General features: G+C 49.2%; 1 protein-coding gene across 1 annotated transcript in view; it reads right to left on the minus strand.

Annotated features, from left to right (window-relative positions):
* VSIG4 (V-set and immunoglobulin domain containing 4) overlaps nt 1–19,829 on the minus strand; it is a 66,652-nt gene extending 46,823 nt beyond the window's left edge. Inside the window, exon 1 of the mRNA XM_061547892.1 lies at nt 19,756–19,829. Within this exon, the coding sequence (XP_061403876.1) occupies nt 19,756–19,807 (52 nt within the window). The 5' untranslated portion in view covers nt 19,808–19,829. The remainder of the gene's footprint in view (nt 1–19,755) is intronic.
* Nucleotides 19,830–20,875: the final 1,046 nt, after the last annotated feature.

Here is a 20,875-nt window from a genome sequence, read left to right on the forward strand (position 1 = left end):
CTCTGGTATTTCCTTTCAGAGCGCGTTTTGTTTGTATACCCCCGTTTACAATCACAAGGCAACGTTAGTTCACAACACTTTGATTAACACATCAGTGATTCGTTCCTGAATTCATGCATAACCTGTCTGCGAGAGATCCCGGAAGACGAGCCCCCATTATGTTGTATATGTTGGGTATGAAAATTTGTTATGTTGTATGCGTGCGTGGGTGAAATTATTATGTTGTATATGTGGGTTATGAATATTCAGTGAAAATAATAATAATTAAATGAAATTTGGCCAAATGTGTAATTATCCGGAAATATGTTAATTTATGTAATTACGCACATTTTAATTATGCCAATTCAAGAGGTAATCGTATTAATTATGCGAGTGGGTGTAATTATGATAATGCAAGTCGTTATGATAACCAGACCCCGGTTCACCCCGTTATCGCTTTAACATTTACTGAGTATGTATTAGTGTGTTTATTAAGGTCACCAAGTTCAAATCTCAACGCAGAAGCAGATCTTATGCATAGATTTCAGGAAAGAATCACACAACCACTTCTGTATTGATCAATTTATTACTAATTCAACCTTAACTATGATATAGTATGCGAACTCTCAATCCCGGAACGTCAATACGGCATCAATACAGTATCATCAACGATTGTCTGATTTCACTTTGACAACGGCACATGGATCCCGCATAACGCGATGGTTCTTAGTGAGAGAGAGAGTCGTTAAAACATGCAAATACTATGCTAAGAAAACCTTAACGTTAATGAATGATTATACTCAATATTGTTCACGCAGTACCGCACTCCTTATTGATCATACGCAACCCTTATCACGTTGTTAACACCTTGGGTCACGGAACAGTTGAATATTCTGTAGAGGATGCGAGTACGTGCGGCGATTATGACTGAAAGATACTTGAAAGATTATACGGCGATAAAACAAAACAATCAAAAACAGTTATTATTCTTAAAGGCACCAATCTCAACAGATACATCGGCAGGTTATCTGACAACAGAACGGCTTGGAGTAAGGGCCTGCGACGGTGCTCCTTTTCCGAAGCTCGTTATCTTATACCAAGTTTACTAATTGGGGACCAGATCACCTGATAAGGGTCCGGTGGGCCACCACTCCCCACGTGAGCGTGGCTCGGCGGAAGGAGGTGCCAAGAATCAGTTCGTATTGATGGATCTGTTGGGAATTTATGCGATTAAGAGTACAGCCCACTAAATATTAAAGATAAAAATTAAGAATACTCTTATAAGAGACGGAGGGCCATCACTCGGTCTCGTTCTGATGCTTTCCAGCCACGGATGGCTTATGGGTTCGAGTGTTTTTGAGTGGTAAGAGTTGTCTTGAATAGTCAGTGTTCGGAGTCGATTCTTTAGGTCAAACAGACGCCTGGTGGTCGTGTGGTGAGGGGGCGGTGCGCGTCATACGTATCAGTCGATCCCCTGTCACCGTGGTGGTTCGGATGGCTGTTGATACGCTGTCGCAGTTCGGAACCCGGTCGGTAGGTGGCGCCCACAACTCGCTCGTAGCGTGCAGCGCTGGATCGTCGCCAAACCGCAACGATCACCACTCCGGCGGCAGCAGAGACCTCCGGCGGCAGAGGTTGACGAGCTGGAGATGAGTCGAGCCGACCCGCTGGTCGCAGCTCGCTCCTGAGTCGGCCCTCCCGGTCGAGCTCGCTCCTGGGTCGACCCGCTGGTCGCCCTCGCTCCTGAGTCGACTCCCTGGTCGCACTCCTGAGTGGACCCGCTGGTCGCGCTCCTGAGTGGACCCATTGGTCGCACTCCTCCTGAGCCGACTCTCCCGGTCGCGCTCCTGAGTGAACCCGCTGGTCGCACTCCTGAGTGGACCCACTGGTCGCACTCCTCCTGAGCCGACTCTCCCGGTCGCGCTCCTGAGTGAACCCGCTGGTCGCACTGGTTTCCAATGCTCAGGATCCTTTACTTTATGCCGAAAAATCCCCCTGGATCCCGCCCACAAGGCGGGGCTTCCGATTTTTGCTGTGTCAGGATCTGTCCGTAGGCAGGTGTGTCCATGTGTGTGTCCGTACGTCCGTGTGTCCTTGTGTGCATCACTGACGGTATATTCCGTTGTCACACTCCCTCCATAAAACCCACGAGCAAACAATCAGATGTTACAAATTGCCTCGAAGTCGTCTCTCTGTCTGGGTGCAATTTATCTCTTGTCTGGCCTTCTTCATGAACCCAAAACACAGACGTTACAAATCGTCTCATAGGCGTCTTTGTTCGTGTTGCACAACCTGGAGGGAGGGGCAACCTCTCTCCGACCCGGCGCACAAAGAAATGGTTAAAAGTTTTAAGTTAACATTTGTCCCTTACTATTTCACAGTTATGATTCTGTATGTAACCTAAGGTCTGTCGTTTCATCGTGATGCTTGACTCCAGTGGAGGTGTTTCCCCGAGCGTATACACACTCCTATCCCGCGCTGCGGGGATACAAAGACGGCCGGGATCTCCCTTTCTCTCCGACCCTGGGTTTAACATCGTTTTTTTTATTATGTATTTATATTCGACCTGGTGGTGATTCATCCCGTTATCCTGGCTTTTCCATAAGTTTTACTTTTGTCTTTTCATGCATATACTTATTACTATAAATTTATTTCCGATATCTTAGGTTAAGGGGTAAGTTTCTTGATCCTAGGAATTCGTATTCCTTGGTGCCTGCATGGTTATATAAGCGGAATATAGTTTACGGTGAATAGCGTTAACATTGATGTTATGTGCGATATTATGTATTGTGATGTCTTTAACTTAACTTGTTTGTCAGAGCTTTACTGACACAAAGCTGTATTTCATAGCCCGCAGTCTTTGCCCCACCCTATCTCTGCTCGCCGTTGTTGTTGCCTGCCGTTAATTCAAGGCCTCATTAATTTCCGTCACTCCTGAGTAGGTGAGGGCGGTTGAACCTTGGAGTCAGTTCTGGTTTTTGTCTGCCTGCTTCTTCTTGTGTCCCCTGACCCCGGGAGTTATTATTCTACTTTTATGGCCTGTCGAAGCCCCACTCGCTGTTGCTGGGCTGGTGTTGTTCCCGGCTTTTTGCTTACGTTTGCAGTTCGCCGTGCTCTTAATTTCCTTCCCTCGTCAACCTTATATCGACTATTCGCTCCTGTCTGGGTGCGATTCAATTTTGACTTAGGAAGGTTCTGATTGTCATATGCTTCGGGTCGAGTTGTATAGAAAGTATTAAGGTATGGAAATAACATTTCATATTGACTTAATAATGGTGATGGTTCAGTAGGCGTAACTTGTGGCCTGGTTTAATTGGAGTGGGTGTGAATATCAATAACTTTAGCCTACCCTGTTGTTAAATTCCGACTTTAACGTTACTTTAATAGCAATACAGAATAATTGAGCTTTTTGTCTTAACTAGGCGAATGCGAACTTCTGGTGACCCCCGCAGCCTTGTTACTCAATTGGGTCTTGCCCGCCTTGAGAGATATACAACCCTCTTTTAAATCACCTCTCCCCCTGTCCAACCTTCTGCTCTGGGAGTGTTATTCTTGATTCCAGGTCCAAGGCCCCCTCACATCCAGACGCGCAGGGTTGTTTACATCAGCTCCCCCCCTGTGCACGTGTTCTAACTAGCTCGGAATTCCTGAACACACAATCAGTGATGATTCCTGGCTTTCTGTGGTTGTGATTTAGACAAAGGCGCCTCTGTTTTCTTCCATTGCCTTTGAGTCGACACTGCCCTATTATTTGCCCATGTGCTGAGGTCATAGAATTCGTTTTGACTTCAGTAATATTAACATTCAGTATTGGATTAGCAAATGGGCAATGGTTCATTGATGTAGCTCGCAGCCTGGTCTCCAATTTGAGCGAGCGCGAGGATCGATAATTTAGCCTACTCTGTTGTTGAATTTCGAATTTTGACGTTACTTTAAAACCATGCAGGATGATTGGGCTTTTGCCTTAACTATGTCTGGCTGACACTCCCACTGTCTCTGCCGCCTGCACGGGTGACATGTGCCCGTTCATCAGGCCTTATCTTCCCTTGAAGCAAGGTTGTAAATTCTGCCATCCTAGCCCTCCTCTGGTTCATTACTTAACAACACCTGGTGTTTTGCAGTTTGCTGGGCTTGGTGTGTTTAACTCATTAAAAAAAAACAAGTAAAAAGATAATATATAAAAATCATCAAATATTATTAATCTCAATTATGGAAGAAGGGTTAGGATACAACAACCCCAAGATACTTATAGATCTTGACTTGCTCTATTTGATGATTATTTAAGGAATATAATTGGGGAAAAATCACTTCCTGCTTTAGTCCTGGTGAGAAGCATAGCACCTTGGTTTTGGAGGTATTCCGGACTATTTTAAGAGCAACTAGCTGATGTTGTAGTTTGTTGAAATTACCCTGGAGCTTATTAATCACGTCATCCGTAGAGCGGCCAGCAGTAATCAGTATCGTGTCATCTACAAACATATTTACCCTGAAATGGTCCAGGTCAGTGCCCAAGTCATTGACATAAGAGAGAACAAGAGGGGGCCAAGGATCGGACCCTGTGGAACCCCTTTTGTTATCGTATCACTGTTTGACCTCCAACCATCTATGAATACAGTTTGGGTGCGAGAAGAGAGGCAATGTTTTAACCATTCTACTGCGTGTTTGGAGAAACGGAGGCAACTTAGTTTACTAAGCAGGGTGTTGTGGTCGACTGTATCAAAGGCTTTGGACAAGTAAAAAACTGGCGCAGTACTGCTTATTATCAAGGCAACTATAAATGTGATTCAGAGAGTCTAATGCAGCAGATGTGGTGCTGTATTTTTTTCGGAACCCAGATTGATTTCGATGTAATAGATTGTTGTCGGACAGGAAACTGCTAATTTGGTAGTTCAATATTTTTTTTTTTTTATTCATCAACGGGGACAAAATTGAGATAGGTCGGTAGTTATTTGGATCATCTTTAGGGTCCCCTTTGGGAAGTGGAAGAACATAGGAATGTTTCTATTCTAGAGGTACTGATGCTTCTTTGATGGTCAGGTTGAAAATATGGGCTATAAGTTTGTATATTAGGTGACCAACAGTTAGCAGAGCAAAGACGAGAATACTATCCACTCCGGTAGAGGAGGACCCTTTGAGGTAGGACAGTTGTTTCAGAACATTACTTTCGTGGATAGGCTGGAAACTAAATTCGTTTAATGTTTGGACAGGGGTGTAGGAAATTGCATGAGCAGGGGTGACTCCCAATATATTATCAGGTCACCAGCTTCAGAAAAATTGAAGGTTAAAATTGTCAATGATTTTTTGGGGCTCTGAAAAAAAGTCCCCATTTCGGTTAAGCGCAACGGGCAGATTATCTGTGTTGGATGCCTTTTCGATACATTTGATTGTTTTCCAGAAGATCCTGGCATTGCCATGTGATTCCAGGAGAGTGGAGGAAAAGTAAGCATTTTTTGCATGCCGTATTTTTTTGACGCATCTATTCCTTAAAATCCTGTATTCTAGCCAGTCATTGACCAAAATACTTTTCTGAGCACATGCCCAAGCATTGTCCCTAGTTTTCATGAGCTTAGTAATCAAAGGATCAAACCATGGTGGGTGGTTGCCTTTAATTTTAAATCTAACCAACGGAGCATGTTTGTTAATAATTTGGAGAAACGTGTACCTGAAGGTCTCCCAAGCCGTAGTCAGGTTGGGGATATCTCAGACCTTGTCAAAATCCGAGTGAAGCACATCATTAGTAAATGCCTGTATGCTGAAGTGTCTCATGGAGTGCTTCTCAACCAATTTAGGGGGGGCTTTGCATCTGGCTGATGATCTCACCCCAAATATGAAGGAGTGATCATGAAGGTTATTACCCAGAACACCAGTCAGTGTGAACTTGTGAGGGGAATTTGTCAATAGGACGTCAAGCAGAGATGACTGTCGCGGATTTTTTAGGTTGGGTCTTGTTGGGACATTTATTAATTTAAATAGGTTAAATTCATCTGCAAAATTTGTGGCCACGCCCGGCGGGTTTAACCAATTCCAATTCAGATCACCCACTAAACTATTTCACCTTTAGGGAGGCCCCCAAGAAGCTCTCTCAGTGCAGACACAGCTTCAACATCCTTACCATTAGGCGGTCTATAGCAGCACACGACCAATATCTGTTGATTATTTCGGAGAGTTATTCTGAGAGCCAGACCTTCAAAGTACATTTTTTAATAAGGAGTGAGCTGGTGAACATGACATAGTATTACGAACATAGATGGCAATTCCACCTCCTTTAGACCCTCGGTCAAGCCGAAAAAAGTTGTAGTTGTCAATCGTAATCTGCAAGTCATTTACGGCAGGAGTGAGAAATGTTTCTGCAAGGCAAAAATGTCCAGGTCCAGATTAGCCACTTCTAGTTTTAGTTGACTTAATTTAATCACAAGCCCTCTGATGTTGACATGTAGAACAAAAATACATTTTCTGCCAGAAAAATCTACAGAATTATACGAGTTCTTTACATTTGGGCCAGGATGAAGCTCAATACCTCCCAGAAATAAGAAAAGTAGAATAGTTTGCACAGGTATTTTCTGTGCAAGGATGAAGAGTGACGAACCTTGGACGAATAGCAGCAGCTCACAGATGGCGATATTTTTAAGAGCAGAATGAAGTTTGGAAGGAGTGCTGGTGAAGTAATGGGACAGAGATAGGGTTTAAAAGGATACAATGATGGAGTGTAGAAGTGTCTATAAGCTGTTTTATTAGCAAGTGTAGTGGCAAATTAAGCAACAAGTATGGATGAGAAGTAACGAGGGTTCCTGCTGGTAGAGTTAAGTGTGGCACTAGATATGGCCGGGAGGGATAGCAGTAGGATACATAGCAGGATAACTGCCATCCTAAAAATATCAAGGGTACACACACGTTTAACACAAGTGAAAAAAAATACTTGTGTAGGGGTTATTACGGGAGAAAAGTCGGACGGGAAACACAAGGGTTTCTGCACCCACACACACGGGTGTCTACACCAACGTCCGCATCCGTTAACCACTGGGGGGCCATGGGGGCTCTGTGATCCCCCATAACCCCGCCCCTCCGAGGGGATCCCTATAAAAGGCGGGAAGCCAGAGAGCTCAGGGCCAGTTTAAGAAGAAGCTGACCAGTGAAGTCTGAAGACCGGCAGAATAGGCCCTGGGACTCCCCTGTCTCGCTGCCCTTGTCAGGGCCGAGCTGGGTAAGCCAGCGGCGCGGCCCAAGAGCTTCCGGACCTCTGCTCTTGTAAGGGCAAGGCCGGCTTAGCTGGGTGCCGGGATCTGTGCTTACCAGGGCCAGATCAGACAGCCTCCCGTAGCCTATTAGAGGAGGACTGGGAACAGGACAGGGGACTTAGTACTAGGGGTGGTTTCCCAGCTAGTACGGGTGAAGGGGCCGTTACCCCTTCAACTATTGTGTCTGTCCTTCAGTTAATAAAAAGAGTGTGCCTCAACTCCGTCGTCAGTCTCCCTGCAACTCACTACATCTGGCGTCAGGAGTGGTCCAAAGCATGGATACGAGACGGACGACTCGTGCCCAAGACCCCGGAGAGGACGACGACGAGGGAGAGGCGGTGCAAGACATCGCCGCCGACGTACCTGGCCAACCGCTGCCGGCTCCAACACCTGCGGAACAGTCGGAGAGGGTCGGGACGTCGGCTGATGAGTTGGCGTTAGCCCACTCCCAACTGGCGGAGCTCCTATATGCAGCGGCCGCCATGCTGGAGCAGATAACTCGCCTGGGGCCGGGGGGAGCGGCGCGGCGGGAAGATGGACAGCGCCCGCCAGAAACTCCCGCCTTTGCGATGGGCCGGAGGCTTGAACTTCCCGCCACGGGTACAGTAGGAGCCGAGGGAGGGGCCCCAGCTCGTCACGCGGGCGGCGGGGCCCAAACAGCGAGCGCCACGTCATCGGCGGGGGCGGGTCGCAGTGGCTGCCTATCAGCGGTCGCCAGGTCATCACCAGCGGACGACAGCACCGACCAAGCTGGAACCAGCGCGTCACCGACGGCACGACCTCCATTAGGGTCCGCCATTGCTCCCCATACTGTCCATGGACACGGTACGAGTGCTGGGAGATTATCGGAGACGGAGCCGACATTTCAGCAACGCCTGCCGGCACTGCAGGTGTTCGTATCGAGCGGCGGCGATTGGGGTGGGTTCCAGCGCAGTTTCCTCGCCCACCAAGAAATGGCTGGGTGGACGGACAACGAGGTGCTGTGTGCTCTTCCGGCGATGCTGGATGGCGACGCCCTTGGCACCCTCACCGCTGCACCCAAGTCGGCACGCTCCACGCTTCAGTCGGCGCTGCAGGTGCTGGCCACGGTTTATGGGCCGCCTTCCGATTGTCGCCAGCTTTTCTATGAGCGGCAGAAGGGCAACAAGGAGTCACCACTTGCGTACCGCACGGCCCTGCTGTCGTTGGCGAAGGCGGCCTTCCCGCGCATGGACGAGGAGGGGATCGATGCGATGGTGGCCGAGAAAATTTTGCTGCTGGCCGACGACTTGAACTTCGTCATCCTGGCACAGGATGATGCGGACATGTCGTCATTACGGGCTGCAAGGCACATTCATGCCAATCTGATTTCCCAGCGGAGGAAGGCTAACAAGGCAGCTGCGGGACACACCGTGGCGGCGACCACATCCGAATCTGAGGGGGGCTTCGCTGCGGGCCGTTCTGCGGGATGGCGGTCTGGCGGGCGACCGGCTCGGGACGTACCGAGCCACCGAGAGCAGCCCAAGTCTTCTGGAGCGCTCGTCGTGTGCTACAACTGTGGCCTCTGAGGCCACCTGGCTTCGGGATGCTGGGCTCCTCGACAGCGCGGAGCAGGAACTGCGGCTGAGGACGGCCCTCTTCAAAAGCCTCCACCACATCCTCCGGCAAGTCGTGGCACCCCACATGTCGGCCTGCACAAACACCCACTTCCCTCTCACATGGCCCGACACACGATTCTCGGGGTTCGGGTGCTGGTGCGTCGGGTCGCGGCTTGATGGGGAGGGCGCTCCAACCGGGCCAATGGTCCGAGTTGGCTCACCGGGTTGTGGCTGCGTCGGCGGGGTCGTCCGTTGTCACGGGGCACATTGATGGGGTGGAGGTACGGGTACTGATCGACACGGGAGCTTCGGCGACTATCATTTCCGATTTGATTTATAATATCCTGCCCGTTCAGAGTCGCGTGTTGCTCCCCGTCGATATACCGTGTTACGCTGCAAACGGGGGCTCGTTAGGTATCATCGGCCAAATTCGAGCGCAAATTTCTATCGGGGACATTAAACTATCTGGCCTGGTGTTGGTCTCCTCCTCGCTGGCAATTCCGTGCCTATTGGGGACAGACTTTTTGGCCAAATTGCCTGTCAAAATTTTGATTGACCAGGGATGCATCGAGCTTCCATCGGGCCGACGTATAACGTTCCTGCCTTCCACCCCTGTCTTGCATACTGCCTGTGCAATGGTACAGGCGCTCGTTGCTCGAACGGTGCGCGTACCCCCGGGGGCACAGATGCTTGTGCCCCTGCGGTTGCGTCGACCGTTCGCTAAAGGGGTATCAGACCGGGGCATTATGCTGGGGCCGTCTAGGGCCGGGGTGAATGGGTCAGATTTGGTGACGGCCCAGACTATTGTTAAAGGGGATGAGGACCCGTTTATCGCGGTCCTCAATGTCTGGACACGGACGGCGGTGGTTTCACAGGGAACCGTGTTCGCACATGCGATTCCGGTACCTGCGGAAACGCCGATCATTGGCCAGGTGGCCACCGATTCTCAGCCGCGACTGCACTCAGACATTGACGAGGGTTGGCTGGAGGCGCTGTGTGCTGAGTCACCTGACCTGTTCGACTCACAACGTGCTAAATTGCGCACCCTTTTGCGAGAATTTTCCGACATCTTTAGTAAGCACAAATACGATATCGGATGTACTAATTTGCTGCGCCACCATATTGACACCGGTGACAACGCTCCTATCCGCCAAAATCCTTTTCGGTTAAGTCCCGCCGAAAAGGATCATGTCAAATCGGCTGTAGATGACATGTTAGCTTCTGACATTATTTCTCCCTCGACCAGCCCTTGGGGTGCACCCATAGAATTGGTTAAAAAGCACGATGGGTCCCTAAAGTTCTGCGTTGATTTCCGGCGGTTAAATAAGATCTCGGTGGCCGATGCTTACCCGCTTCCTCGAATGGACGAATCTCTGGATGCCCTAGCAGGATCACGATTCTTCTCCACCTTGGATTTGCTCTCAGGGTTTTGGCAACTTCCCTTGGACGACGAATCGAAGCCCTAAACGGCTTTTCGAACGCCGCACGGCCTCTTCCAATTCAATCGGTTACCTATGGGGCTCCACTCCGCTCCCGCAACGTTCCAGCGCCTGATGGAATTGGTTCTCGCTGGCTTGCAATGGGAGGTGTGTTTGATTTACCTAGACGACATTATCGTATTCAGTAAGACGTTCGAGGAACATCTTGATAGGCTTCGGGCCGTCTTTCTCAAAATGCGCGCAGCTAATTTGAAATTCAAACCACAAAAGTGCCATTTGCTACGCGAATCTGTAAGATATTTGGGTCACATCGTCGGCCGGTCAGGTATCTCAACCGATCCCGCCAAAACGCGTTGTGTCAGCTCCTGGCCGACTCCCACCTCGGTGGGGGAGGTTAGAAGCTTCATCGGTTTTGCTTCATATTACCGCCGGTTTGTCGCGGAGTTCGCTTCCATCGCTAAGCCGTTACATGCCTTAACGGCCAAGGGGGTGAAATTTCATTAGGGGCCGGAGGAGGCCGCCTTTAACTCTCTTCGTGACGCCCTGGTGGGGGCCCCGCCGTTGAGTTACCCCGAATTTTCTCTACCTTTCGTGCTCGACACGGACGCGAGCAACACGGGGATTGGGGGCGTGCTTTCCCAAGTTGTGGGTGGCGTGGAGCGCGTTGTGGCTTATGGTAGTAGAGTATTGTCTCCTGCCGAGCAGCGATACTGTGTCACCCGCCGTGAACTGTTGGCTATTGTTTTCTTTATTCAACAGTACCGGCCATATCTGTACGGCCGGCATTTCACCGTCCGTACAGGTCATGCGGCATTGCAGTATGCCCTGCGTATTCACCAGCCATCGGGGCAGTTGTCCCGATGACTGGAGATCATTCAGGATTTCGATTTCGACACGACTTATCGCAAGGGGATTCGCCACACCAATGCCGATGCCCTGTCACGCCTGCCGGTCGCTTCTGTTTGTACTTGTTTCTTGGGCTCGGGGCGTTGCAAATCGGCGAGCGACGGCCAGGATCGGGTCCTTGCGGCCGCCGTTGAGGCTCCTTCGGACGTTGACCCTATTGCTGTGGGAGGGAAGGATTCCCTACTGGGCTTGTCAGGTGCGGAGTGGGGGCGCCTCCAAATAGAGGATACTTCCCTCCTGGCGCTACGGCGTCGCGCGGAAGGATCCGGTCAGGGGAAGTCGGGCGTTGACTCATGGGGGTTGTGCCAGGGCCTCCTCATGCATTGGGACGGAACGATCCGCCGCCACAGGCTGGTGGTGGCTTCCGCGTTGTATGGGCCGCTCATGAGCGGCTCCTGCACCTGGGCACCCTCAAAACCCTTGCCATGCTCCAGCTTAATTTCTTTTGGCCGGGCATGGCAAGGGATGTGGACGATCTGTTGCAGTCTTGTACCCAGTGTGCTCAACGGAAGCCGCCAGCGAGGGGAGCCAGCCCACCGCTCCAGTCTATTTCGGTCACCTGGGTTAATGAGCTTGTCGCTCTTGATATTTTGAGGCCGTTTCCTTCCCCGCCGAGGGGTAATAAGTACCTGCTGGTTGGCGTGGAATATTTTACGCAATGGCCTATGGCTTGGCCCCTCGCCAACCAGTCAGCAGCAGCCGTTGCGGAGGCTTTTGTCCAGGGCTATGTCCTCGACAAGGGCGCTCCGGAACGGTTGTTGACCGATCAGGGAAAGAATTTCACTAGTGCCCTTTTACACGAGGTGTGTGAGCTTCTCGGTACGAAGAAAATTCGTACTTCGCCTTACCACCCACAAACGGATGGGATGGTAGAACGCCTGCATAGGACTCTTACGTCCATGCTATCCCACCAGGTATCTGAGTCCCAAACCGATTGGGACCTTCAAATCCCGGGAGTCCTGGCAGCGTACAGGATGGCTCCTCACGCGGCGACCGGATTCTCGCCGTTTTTTTATGTATGGCCGCGAAGTTGACCCGCCTGTTGCGACAATTGCCGCACCACACGCTAAATCCAAGTTGGCGGACCATGTTAAGTTTAACATCCTCCGGTTGGCTGAGGCACGGGAGGCGGCCATGCAAAACTCTGACTCTCGCCAGAAGCAGAATGAAAGGTTGCGATCGCGCCGGTCACACACGCACGAATGGCACCCGGGCGACAGAGCGTGGCTACACTGCCCCCAGGTGCCATTGGCCACCTCGTCTAAGTTGTTGCGACCGTGGAGGGGCCCCGTGGAAATTGTGCAGGTTATGCGGCCTCAATGTGTTCGCATTAAATGGGGGAAGCGTCGGTGGTTCGTGCACCCTTCACGGTTGAAGCCGTTCTTTGCTCCACATGCTTCCTCTCATGACTATGGCCGAACATGTGGGGGGTCCACTGACTCCTGGAGGGCGGGGTCGCCGCCAGCCTCTGATCCGCTGCTAACTGTTCCGTCTTCAGGGGCCCAAGGACTGACGCCCTCTCGGCCGCCAGCCTCCCCCGAGGGGGTCGGCGCTGGCTCGTCCAGGAAGCCGGAGGGCCGTGCACCTGCAAATTCAACACCTGCCGCCGACCCTACCGGGTCGGGCCTTTGTGACGGGCCCGCTGCACGGACACGCGCCATGACACGCCGGTTGTTGTGAGTTGCTTTCCGCGCGTGTTCCGCTGCTGGAGGGCTCGCTCACCTTTTTTTTTATTTTTTTTTTAGGGTGGGGATGGGGAACCACGTTCTGTACATATGTTGCATTTGGGGGCGGTGGGTATTTATAGGGGACCGTCGGTTGTTGTTACACTTGTTCTTGTTATTGTTACGAGGCACACGCGTGTTGACTGTGTTAAGTCTTTATTCTTGGGTTTTGAGGGATTGTTGCAGCCGGGACGGCTGCGAGCTGTACAGGGGGGGGTGATGTAGGGGTTATTACGGGAGAAAAGGCGGACGGGAAACACAAGGGTGTCTGCACCCACACACATGGGTGTCTACACCAATGTCCGCATCCATTAACCACTGGGGGGCCATGGGGGCTCTGTGATCCCCCATAACCCCACCCCTCCGAGGGGATCCCTATAAAAGGCGGAGAGCCAGAGAGCTCAGGGCCAGTTTAAGAAGAAGCTGACCAGTGAAGTCTGAAGACCGGCAGAATAGGCCCTGGGACTCCCCTGTCGCGCTGCCCTTGTCAGGGCCGAGCTGGGTAAGCCAGCGGCGCGGCCCAAGAGCTTCCGGACCTCTGCTCTTGTAAGGGCAAGGCCGGCTTAGCTGGGTGCCAGGATCTGTGCTTACCAGGGCCAGATCAGACAGCCTCCCGTAGCCTATTAGGGGAAGACTGGGAACAGGACAGGGGACTTAGTACTAGGGGTGGTTTCCCAGCTAGTACGGGTGAAGGGGCCGTTACCCCTTCAGCTATTGTGTCTGTCCTTGAGTTAATAAAAACAGTGTGCCTCAACTCCGTCGTCAGTCTCCCTGCAACTCACTACACTTGTAGGCCGAGTGCGAGAAACGTCTTGCTGCACTCGTCACACTTGCACGGCTTCTCGCCCGTGTGCTTGAGTTTTTGGAGATGAGCACCGCCCTCAATGTGACATCAGAGCAAGAGATCACTATTGATCATAGCATTGGAGGTGACGCGGAAGAGGGTGGCGTGCTCATTGACGGCCTTTAGCTTCTCGCTGCACTCGGGCGGCAGCTTAAGGGTTTCCAGGTCGTTGAGCGAGCGCTGGAGAGCGGCTCCGTGCTTGCCGATCAGGTCGTTACATGTGCTCAAATCCTCGAGCTTGGAGGACAGCGAGCGGAGCGTGGTCTGTAGTTCCATCTTGTCGGCCTGTGCGCCTGATTTCTCATCGCCCGAGTCATGTACAACCAGCCCTCCTTCCCCACCGTCACCTCCGCCTTGGCGTTGTAGTACTTCTGCCGTGGCTCTCTTGGTCTGCTCAAGCACTCCGCCACCAACTCTCCGTGCACTTCACACGAGCATGAGCGACGCGTCACTCCTCACCACCACAATCATGGCGGTCCGCAGGGCCCTGGGTGCTGCTCCCTGTGACTTTGGGAGACAAAAGCGGCCGGGCCTGGTGCTACCCACACACCTCCTCCTGTGCCATGCCGGCCCCCATTTATGCTGCTCGGGAACAGCACTTGCCCAAAAAGCACGTTAAGGCTAAATAGGGGTCTTTGTCTGAGTGTGTTTGTGTGTCAGTCGACCCGTGGCACCTGGGTCGTGCACATAACCTGGCACAAGCGTCGTGGTGACGTCACCGCCACTTAGCGGCAAATTGTGGTTGTTGTCACTGTGTGTTTGTGTGTGGGCGTGAGTGTTGAGTTGAATATCTGCACGGTTTTAAACGTCCCGGGAGTCCTGTCTACGACCTGTCCTGGGTGTCACCAGGCCGCCTCGTGTGAGCAGCTCACAGACCTATGTTGAACTTCTTTCGCACCGTACACAGCCGACCGCGATAATCGGAGGTGCGGGGGAAGGACAACAAACTAAACACGCAAAGAAACCGCTATAAAGAAAGTAGTTTTCAATCTGCCTCAGTGGCTTCTTCATATTAATTCATAAACCTTAAAGGATAATAAATACACAATACGAAAAGCCTGAAGCCTAGGGCTTTAGACGAGGTGCTGGCGAACTAGGCCTTGATAATGTTTAACTCAATAAACAAAGTAAGTAAACCTTACATTCGAATACATATCTGTGCATTTGCACTATAATAAATATAGACATGTACATTTATATTTGAAAGTGAATAAATGTACACGAATTAACAGAAACAAAAAAAATACAATACAAAAAGCCGTGGGCTTTAGGCGAGGTGCTGACTAGGCCTCGGCAAGGTAAGGTAAATAACCTTTTTTACCGGGTAAAAGGGTAAAGGTTTCGACATGCCAAGGGGTAAGGTAAAGGGTAGGATAAAGGTAGCTCAGAAGAATTACCCGGTAGGGTAAAGGTAGCGCGAATAATTACCCGGTAAATACTTGTTTATCGCTAAAAGCTCCGTGGCGCAGTCCGTGGCCTCCATTTTAAATTGCGATAATTGATGTCGGACCAAATGGAGACAGTCCACGTTCTTGAGGTAGAGGTACTAGAGGACGAGGGTGCCAGCAACGGCATTTTTGGGGTTGCTGCGAACAGCAATCGAAAGAGGCAGCGGCATGTGTTACCGTAGAAGCACACGCACGATTGGATGGAGGGTAATCCCCATGTACAGCAGAGGAAGCGGCAGTGCGTGCACTGCCGCAAGTGGTTTTCCATCCACACGAACGCGTCGGGGTGGAAAGCGCACCTCAAGAAGCACAATGTGCTTGCCCCAGGCAGCGAGGTCGGTACGTCGGTGTCGGCTGCCTGAAGGTTCCGTCTAACTGGGCCGGAGCGGCGCAGGATCTTATTGCCTGTCGTTCGTCCGGGGACGATGGCAATGACGAACTTGATCAGCTTGTTTATGAGATCGCCATCGACCAAGACGACTGGGACGAGGAGGTTATGGAGGACGGTGTCGTCGACAGCCTCAACGCCCGATTTGAGAGTATTCTGTATGAATAAAGCGCTCTACCTAGCAATTATCTTTCGATTTAAAGCTTTCGTGACTGCAGGGATTCATCTTCTTGGTTCTTTCGGTAAAGTCACGTAGAAGGAAAATAATAAAAAGAAAACATAATAAAATAATTGTCACGACGTTTCGGCCACAACGCAAGCAGCCGTCCTCAGGTGAAGAACAGGTCTGTCGAGAAGACAGAGTCTGAATGACACACTCCAGGCTTGGAGCGACTATTTAAGCTGGGATGGAGGGGGGAAGGGCGCCTTGACAAAATAATTTGCATATCAAGAGGAATTTAGCATATTTATGGGAAATGCAGATATGCGATTAGTACTACTTGTGAAATGCGTAGGAGGTCATTATCAATTCTGCATTAACCACACGCAGTTCTTGTGGTGAACATGCAAACATTCTTATTTTCTTATTCTTTCATACTTTGATACTGGAAAACAAGTAAACCCGTAAAAACAAAGTTTTTCACTCTAAATCCTTTATATGCGTGGCGGCTAGAGTCCTCTCGTCCTCTGGCTTGAGATGGCTGAAATCTATGGGTCAGATGATTGTCTGCCAGTATTAAGCAATTGGTAATTAAATATTTAATTTGTTTTCCCTAAACAGTGTAAAATTTTGAAAAAAAATTTCACGAAAATTAATTGTCACACACAACGAGTCTGTGTGGAAAATGTCAGCTCGATTGGATCACGGGAAGTGGGTTAAAAAACGAGCGAAAGATTTGCACGGTCCTAAGCAAGCAAGCAAACTTAATATAAAGGATTTAAAATATATTCGCCTGTGGAGGACGCGGGGATCGATCCCGCGATCTTTGGCATGGGAAGCGAGGGCGCTACCAACTGTGCTACTCCGCCACGGCCTGTGGAGGGGTTACGCTCTGAGCTCCTATACTGTGACGTTCAGCCAAAGCCATGAATGAGTTCTATTTGAATAAATGTAAAAGAAAACATTTTTGCCTAAAAAGTGTAAAATTTTTGAATTTTTTTCACGAACATTCATTGTCTGTCACAACGAGTCTGTGTGGAAAATGTCAGCTCGATTGGATCACGGGAAGTGGGGTAAAAAACGACCGAAAGATTTGCACGGTCGTAAGCAAGCAAGCAAGCACGCAAGCAAGCAAGCACGCAAGCAAGCAAGCAAGCGAACGGTTCCATGTCATAACCACACTGTATTACCCACCCCTTTCCCGAAACTCGCAAACATTCGTGTCTAGAAAAAATAAGTGCACAGGCCGACTTTTGGGGAAACAAAACCGCGGGGATTTTATTCCCTATCACCTCTCCAACTGATTAGGGTATCGGGAAACGCCTGCACCGGATACGATAAGGGCTGCCATATGGCTGATGGGTGGGCGAGCAGTGTTATCGATCAGATCTGGAATGTGGTGGCGTGATCTCATGGAAATCTCCCTTTGATACACTGCCCGGCAGGGCATTTAGCGTGTCAGCACTGTTGTCGCGTTCTTACCCCCGTGCCCCCGACTGGACATCTGCGAGTAAAGAGCTTCATAGCTTATCGAATTCCTCCCTGCTGCAGTATAAATACAATACTCTGGTTATAGTGATACGTTTTTACCCTTTCAACTGGTACAAAAACTGACACCTTTATACAAGGCATCATGTTTGCAATAACCACAACACAAGCAGTCAAAATGCAAACAAAAGAAACAACTCTGATGATGATAATGACCGGTTGAAAGGGTAAAAACCTATTACTATATTTTTCCACTGGTAAAGGAGGTCTCATAGTGTAAATGCTTACCCCCAGCTCTCAATACTCCGATAGTGCGCCGTCTTTGAGTTGTACGCCTTTTGGCGTCATCTGGCCCAACACCAATGGAGACTAGGCTCTAAGAAAAGCTGTCTCGGGTGTGGACCAATCAACTTCAAAGACAGTGCATATCATTATCATCATCAGAGTTGTTTCTTTTTGTTTGCATTTTGACTGCTTGTGTTGAGGTTATTGCAAACATGATGCCTTGCATAAAGGTGTCAGTTTTTGTACCAGTTGAAAGGGTAAAAACCTATCACTATATTTTGCCACTGGTAAAGGAGATTTCTCATAGAATACTCTGGTTCTAGCACTGGTGAGTGACTGGCCTTGACTCGCACTAAAAGTGCAACGAATGAGGGCGGGCGGCGATGGTGGCGCAGTCATTAACACCGGTGCCTCGCAGCAGGGTGGTCCTGAGTTCGAGTCGCGAATGGGGTGATATTCTCCGTGGAGTTTTGTACAATTCTCCATTTTTTTTAGCCTGTGGAGTGTGAATATGCGAGAGTGTGCAGATGAGCGACATTCGCGACAATGAGCGGAGCGCCAGGCGGGATACAACGCAGCAAGTTGGCACGGTAGGGGGCACACCGATAGGGAGCGGACCTTGCCAGTCATCTCAAGTCAGTCAACCCATGGCAATTGGGTCTGCCTAGGCCTCGGCAAGGTAAGGTAATTTACCCTTTTTACCGGGTAAAAGGGTAAAGGTAATGGGTAAAGGTGTCGACATGCCAAGGGGTAAGGTAAAGGCTAGGGTTAAGGTAGCTCGGAAAAATTACCCGGTAAATACGGTGCCTTGTTTACTGCTAGAAGCTACGTGGCGCAGTCCGTGGCCTCCATTTAATAAGTAATATTTTTTTTTAAAAATTAAATATGCTTTTATGAAATGTACGAGTAATGGCAGAACTCCACGACTCCAGAAAATGTCCCCGAAGCTTGCCATAACGTAAGGGACCGTGGTGATTTACAGCCAACGTCAGTTGAGCGTGGACAATTAGACCAAAGCCGAAACATAACATATAAAAAATTATGTTTAAAAACAGATATTTTTCTGATATAATATAGTGTTGTCATCAGTATGACATAAGTATACCAAGTTTGCAGTCGATACCACATTGGGAAGTGGGTTAAAATTGAGTTACAAGATTTGAGGATGCGACAACAACGACAAGCGTGTAAAATTGGAATCATTGAGAGTATTCTATATGAATAAAGCGCTCTACCTAGCATTTACCGTTATAAACCTTTTTCATGCGTAGTAGTACCCCAGTAATTACCCTGTAATCGGGTAATTTGTATGGGGTAAGGGTAAAAGGTACACTGTAAAAAATATCCGTAATTTTACATGAGAAAATACTGTATTTGCTCACGGAAAATTTACTGTATTGAAAATTTTAACGGAATATCCGTGAAATTACGGAGTAGTGCATTGTGGGATAGCTCGAGGAAAAGGCGGGAAAGAGATTGAGAGCAACTCCATTTTCAACACGCAGCCATCTTTATATTCCTCGGTTTTTGCTGGTAAGACTCTCTCTGGTCAAATGTAAAGGCATATTAAACACATATACTTAAATTATCATCGACAGGACTGAATATTTTGATGTTTTAATTTATAAAAAAAAACAATTGAACAAAGGCCAGGACTTTTCGATTTAAAGCTTTCGTGACTGCAGGGATTCATCTTCTTGGTTCTTTCGGTAAAGTCACGTAGAAGGGAAATAATAAAATTAAAACATAATAAAATACAATTCTCACGACGTTTCGGCCACAACGCAAGCAGCCGTCCTCAGGTGAAGACCAGGTCTGTCGGGGAGACAGCGTCTGAATGATTCAGATTCTGAATGATTCAGATTCATTCAGACGCTGTCTCCCCGACAGACCTGGTCTTCACCTGTGCGTTGTGGCCGAAACGTCGTGAGAATTATTTTATTATTTACCTTCTACGTGACTTTACCGAAAGAACCAAGAAGATGAATCCCTGCAGTCACGAAAGCTTTAAATCGAAATTTAACAACTGCTCAAATACTGTAGTCTGTTCAGGCTATACCGGTGATCTTTGTCTCTGTGTTTTGTATGTAGATGTGTCTACTGTATATGTGTGTATGCCTGCACGTGTGTCTGTGTCTGTATGTAATCACGTGTCTCTGTGTCTGTATATATGTACGTACATGTGTCTGTATGTATGTATGTCAATGTATATGAGTTTTCATGTACGCGTGTCTGTGTCTGTATATACGCGTGTCTATGTGTCTATGTTGTGTAGCCAGTACCTGATTCCGCCTGCGTGATCAGCGGTAGAATGAACAGCACCATCCAGGCCATCGCGATCCCCGCACGCTCCTTCAGCTCCACAATCTCAGTGCCAGCAGTGAATAAGACTCGGGGCCCCATTAACTCAAGTGGCAGCGGAGGGGGCGGGGCAGAGAGGAAAAGGGGCAGGGCCAGAAATGGTTGCGGGACAAGAGCCAAAAGAGGCGAACTTCGCGCTGATGATCCCAACAAATAGAGAATTCACCACGCTCCTCAATAACACTGCACGCACGACCTTAAAGGAAAATGACCCATCTCGTAGGCACTGTTTTGGCAATGGTCCATCTCTATTTATGGACCACTAGCGGGAAGTACCCGGCGTTGCCCGGGCGAAAAAAGAGACACATACATCGACTTACACACACATACAGACAATTACCCCCACACACAAACATGTCGACTTACACACACACACATATGGACTCACACACACAGACATACATGGACTTTAGAGACACACATATGGAGTTACACACGCATATCGACGTACACACATACAGCGACTCACACACACATCGACTCACACACACATACATAGACTCACACACATATCAACCTTTGGCAATGGTCCATCTCTGTTTATGGACCATTACGAACGAGTTAGGTTCCAGAGGTCTGTTCGTAAGTCTATTTGTTCGTGAGTACAACTTTACTCCTGTCGATTATAAACGTGTTGTATGACATGTACACTAAACATGGGGAATGGCACCAAAAGTTGAATAATATCCTGTAGATGTAGAAGTCACTTGTTCTTCACGTTCTGCAGATGTAGATGCCACCACCGCTATCATGACTCTCAGTCCGAACAGGCAACTGGACATACGGACAGGTGTGTTCGTATCCCTGAAAGTTTGTAAGGCGAATGTTCGTAAGTAGAGGAGTCATTTTATGTATGTTAAACTTCTTTCGCACCGTACATAGCCAACCATGGTAATCGGAGGCATGGGGGAAGGATAATAAACTAAACACAACAAGCAGTTCTAAAATAATGAGTTTTGAATCTAGATTTTTTTTTTTACAATTAGACTTAACTTAAAAGGCTGGTTCGACACATGGGAAGCAAGGAATAGCCAAGAGCTG

The sequence above is a fragment of the Lethenteron reissneri genome, unplaced genomic scaffold (assembly GCF_015708825.2).
Source record: "Lethenteron reissneri isolate LAM-NWPU_2019-01 unplaced genomic scaffold, ASM1570882v1 scaffold_214, whole genome shotgun sequence".
NCBI classification, from domain to species: Eukaryota; Metazoa; Chordata; class Hyperoartia; order Petromyzontiformes; family Petromyzontidae; genus Lethenteron; species Lethenteron reissneri.